Genomic DNA, 4,274 nt, shown 5'->3' with positions numbered 1-4,274 from the left:
CTAAAACCTCTGGGGCCAGGCCTGCACAATTCAAATTACTCTCAGTAACAAAATCTTCCCCATTTCTACTAAGATGGTCCATTAAGCCCCATTTAAAACATTATATGGCTTTCCAAATCCAAAGTCTCCACATCTATATTCCCCTTAACAAAAGCTTGGTCAGCCCTATCACAATACCCAGCTCCTGGTACCAACCTCTGTCCTAGTTAGGGTCATATTGCTGTAAACAGACACCATGACCAATGTAAGCTTTATAAATGACAACAATTATTTGGAGCTGGCTAACCGTTTCCAAGGTTCAGTCCATTATCATCAATCAGAGAGCATGGCAGCATCACAATATCCAGGCAGGCATGGTGCAGGAGGAGCTGAGTTCTACATCTTTACCCAAAGGAAGCCAGGAACACACTCAGCATCCTCAAGTAACTAGTAGGAGGTCATCCAATCTCAACCCCATGATGACACACTTCCTCCAACAAGGCCATGCCTTCTAATAGTGAGAGTCCCTGGGCCAAGCATATGCAAATCATCACAAATGGAAATATTTTATCCAGCACTTTCACACCCTCTGGGTCAAAATGGAACTGTGCTCCTTTTTGGTGAAGAAATGTTTTCCATCTGGGAGTATGGGCATTCAGAAATAACCATGAATGAATCTGATTTATTACAAAATCAAACTTTCTTTGGCTAGACCTGGATAGGTTGTGGTGGCTGTTGCCCCTGTACCCATATTTTTTTTTACTTGAAATTGGTCCCAGTGCTTGTTAAAAGACAGAATTTTGTGCCCTGTGCCCACCAAAAACTATCTGGCTTTCCCCTCCTTCTTTAAGTTTACCCAGGGCATGGAATGGAGCTGAGCCACAAGGCTCTCAGTCATATCGTTCTTCTTATATAAAGTTATAGGACGTTGCTTACCAGCAAAACAATCCAGTCACTGAAGTTCCTGACAGATATCAGGGTCTGCTTGTTGAAAAAAAAAAGCCAAGCTTCCCACTGACAATTTTCTCTCATTTCTTGGTCTGAGAGAATGTAAATCTTATGGGTCAAACAATTCTTTTTAAATATTCTGTAGAGCTCTCATTATTTCACCTGGTTACCATAGGCAAATTTCTAGGCCAACTTGATTGAAGCTTCCCTGAAGCTCATCCAACAGAATCTGGTAGTAGACACATATACTCTCCCTACCTTCAACAGCCTTAAAATCCCAGTTGGGTATGGTCAAAGTTAAGGGTGTATCAATATTTGCCTGGACTTGTGTGGGCAGACCATTTACCTCTGGAACCAATTTCCAAGCTTCTCCAACAATTCTCTCACTTTCTTCAGTTGTGAAAAGAACATGGAACTGTTGTTGACAGTCATCCCAGGTGGGTTTATGAGTCAACATGATTGAATCTAAAAGACCTAGGGGATCTGAGGGTCTTTTTGAAAACGGAGGAAGGGGGACTACAACTTCCAATTATAAAGGTCAGTACTGGTCAATGGTACATAGGACACTAGCTGTCTCCCCTGTACATCTGGGTGTTCAGATGACTAGAGGAGTAAGGTCATAGTAGAGTCAATATCTCTGGGCAGTATCGCATGAATGTGTGTTGAACTCATATTAGGTAAGGACACTAATACTCATCAAATTAAAAATGCCTAAGCTGCCATTTCAATTCTCACTATGTGTGCATCAAATCAAAGGCATCAAAGTATAGCAGCAGCCATTAAAATCTCCCCATCAAAAAATGCCCAGGACCGTAATTTTCACCTGCTAAACTAAGAGGTGTTATGGCATATATTCCTCAAATCATTTCACAAAATAAAAAGAGAAGGAATATTTCCCACTCTATTTTATGAGAGACTACAGTTACACTGATATGTAAAACATGAATCAATTTAACTTATGGACTCATGCAAACATAATCATTAAATAATTACAAGAACACATTAAAAATATCATTAACAAAACCAAAGTAGGCTTTGTCTCAAGGTAAGGGTGGTTCAATATACAAAAATCAATAAAATTAAATTGACCACATAAACTAACTGAAAGAAAAAAGCAAAACAAAAGGAAACAAAGAAAAAGCAAACACGATCATTAAACTGGATCAGGAGATGGACTTTAAGAAGCGATCCCTTAATGATAAATGTTCTCCAGAGATTGGCACAGAGATTATATGGCTAAATATAATAATGGTAATATAGAAGAATCCCGTATCAAGATCAACTTAAATGGGGAGAAACTCAAAGCCAGTATACAAAAGCAAAGGTAAGTCAAGGTTTCTCATTCTCTTAAGTAGACTCAATACAAGAATTGAAGTCTTAATTAGAACAATAAGGCAACTGGCAATTAAGAGGACAAATACAGTAAAGTTGAAAGAATTTTTATTTGCAGATAGATAATACACATGAATTAGGTGGAAAACTTTACATGTCAGTTAATGCATACAAGTTAGGTCACCTATTCTGCTCAGTCCAATGCAAACAGGTTTCTCCAAAGAAAGTCAGGCTCCGCTTCAGGCCAGTTGAATGCCAGTTCCAAGACATCAGACAAGAATAAGACAACATCAACAGGATAGATGTCAGGTAGAATGTCCAAGACCCTAGTGCTGCCCTTTCCCTACACACCATTTTGAAATATTACAGCTGTATGAAATCCATAGCCATCATGCTACCTTGACCCAGATTCACTGTAAATGTTCCAGCAAAACTGTAATCTAAACAGAAGTCATTGTTAAAAACACTAGTTGTAGTTGTTAGAAGCCAGGTGTTGGTCATATCTGTCAAGCTCCTAAAATATCTTTCGGTGTTTGAGTGAAGGCTCCGAGGAAAAACACTGTATAGAAGTCAGGGAGAGAAATGCTTCCTCCACCAAGTGGGGATGTGACTCCACCATTGACTTCCACTCCAAGGTCTTAGACACTTCAGAAGCATGAAGTATAATGAAATCCATGACCCTAGTCTTCAGGTGCTCTGTGCTGTGGAGGTCAGCCAGGATCAGAGTTGGTACAGCATTCTTCACAGAGAGGTTCCTGCACAGGGAATCCTCACACATGACCTTCAAGTCCTGCAGATCATACATTTCAGCAGCTGCCAACAAATCAGTGGCCATTGAGTGGCTGTGGAGGTGTGGTGCCTTCCCTGTGTAAATGAAGGCCATCATTTCCTTAAAGACTTGCAGGTGAATGTCATGGATCTCCACGCGGTTTGTTAGGCTCTCCAGCATTTCATGTTCAAACATGGCTCTGAAAACTGGAGAGCGAGCTGCTAGAATGGCCTTGTGAGCTCTGAATTCCTGGCCAGCTACCACCAGGCTGCAGTCTGTGAAGAGAGAATTTTTCCACAGCTCTCCTATGTCATCAGCCAACATCTGCCTTGGATCCTTGTTTGTAGGTGTCATGTTATGTCCAGGCGTGCTAAAGGAGGGTCCTACTATGGACACCTTACAACACAGGATGAGCTGGTCTTCAGGGAGAAGCCAATGCCTAAGGGAGAGGAGGAAATCTCGAAGGATGAACTTTTTCAATCCCCATTGTTGTTTTGGACTAAAGCTTAAAATATTTGGGATCTCTTTGATTTGATGTTTCTCTCCTTGGGCATTTATGATCCAGAACTGCACCTTTGCCAAAACTGGGCTCTTTGGACAACTGTGCAAACGCAGGGAAACAGACAGGTAATCTTTGCTTTCTTCATCAACACCATTTGGGAATATTCTCAAACACCATTGTACTTCTTCATTGCCCTCTAATGAGAACACTGGGCTTGTAATATTTTCCCGAATTCCATCCATGCAAAATGAAAAGTTGCTAATGGTCCACTCATAGCAGAACTTCTGAACACTGATATGTGTGTAGCCACAGCTCTTGGCTTCCAGGTCCCCTGACATGTCTTCTGGAGGTAGTTTGGAGGTTAAAGTTGATCTGAAAGAAAGTAATAGAATTTACTCTTTCCTCTGTAAGATACAATTAGAGTTATAATTTAGATAGATTTAGATAGATAGATTTAGATTTTATTTTCATTTTCTGCTAAATTTCCCCTTTTATATACTTGGAAATGTCTATTTCTATGTAGGTTCTGTAGGTTTTCATATTTGTTCTACCAAAGATAAAACAGACCACTATGACTGTTAAATCTCTCTCTCTCTCTCTTTCTCTCTCTCTCTCTCTCTCTCTCTCTCTCTCTCTCTCTCTCCCTCTCTCCTCTCTCTCTCCCCCCTCTACCTCTCTCTCTCTCTCTCTCCCTCTCCCTCACCCTCGACCTCTTCCTCCCCCCCTCTCTGTCTCTCCTTGTTT

General features: G+C 40.8%; 1 protein-coding gene across 1 annotated transcript; it reads right to left on the bottom strand.

The window, feature by feature from the left end:
* Positions 1-2,773: 2,773 nt before the first annotated feature.
* Tdpoz2 (TD and POZ domain containing 2) lies at positions 2,774-3,868 on the bottom strand. The gene has a single exon (XM_087643978.1). It carries the CDS (start codon positions 3,866-3,868, stop codon positions 2,774-2,776), a length of 1,095 nt encoding a protein of 364 aa, XP_087500104.1.
* Positions 3,869-4,274: the final 406 nt, after the last annotated feature.

This window comes from Rattus norvegicus, chromosome 2 (genome assembly GCF_021556685.1).
Source record: "Rattus norvegicus strain SHRSP/BbbUtx chromosome 2, alternate assembly SHRSP_T2T, whole genome shotgun sequence".
NCBI classification, from domain to species: domain Eukaryota; kingdom Metazoa; phylum Chordata; class Mammalia; order Rodentia; family Muridae; genus Rattus; species Rattus norvegicus.
This window is presented reverse-complemented; position numbering and strand designations above follow the sequence as displayed.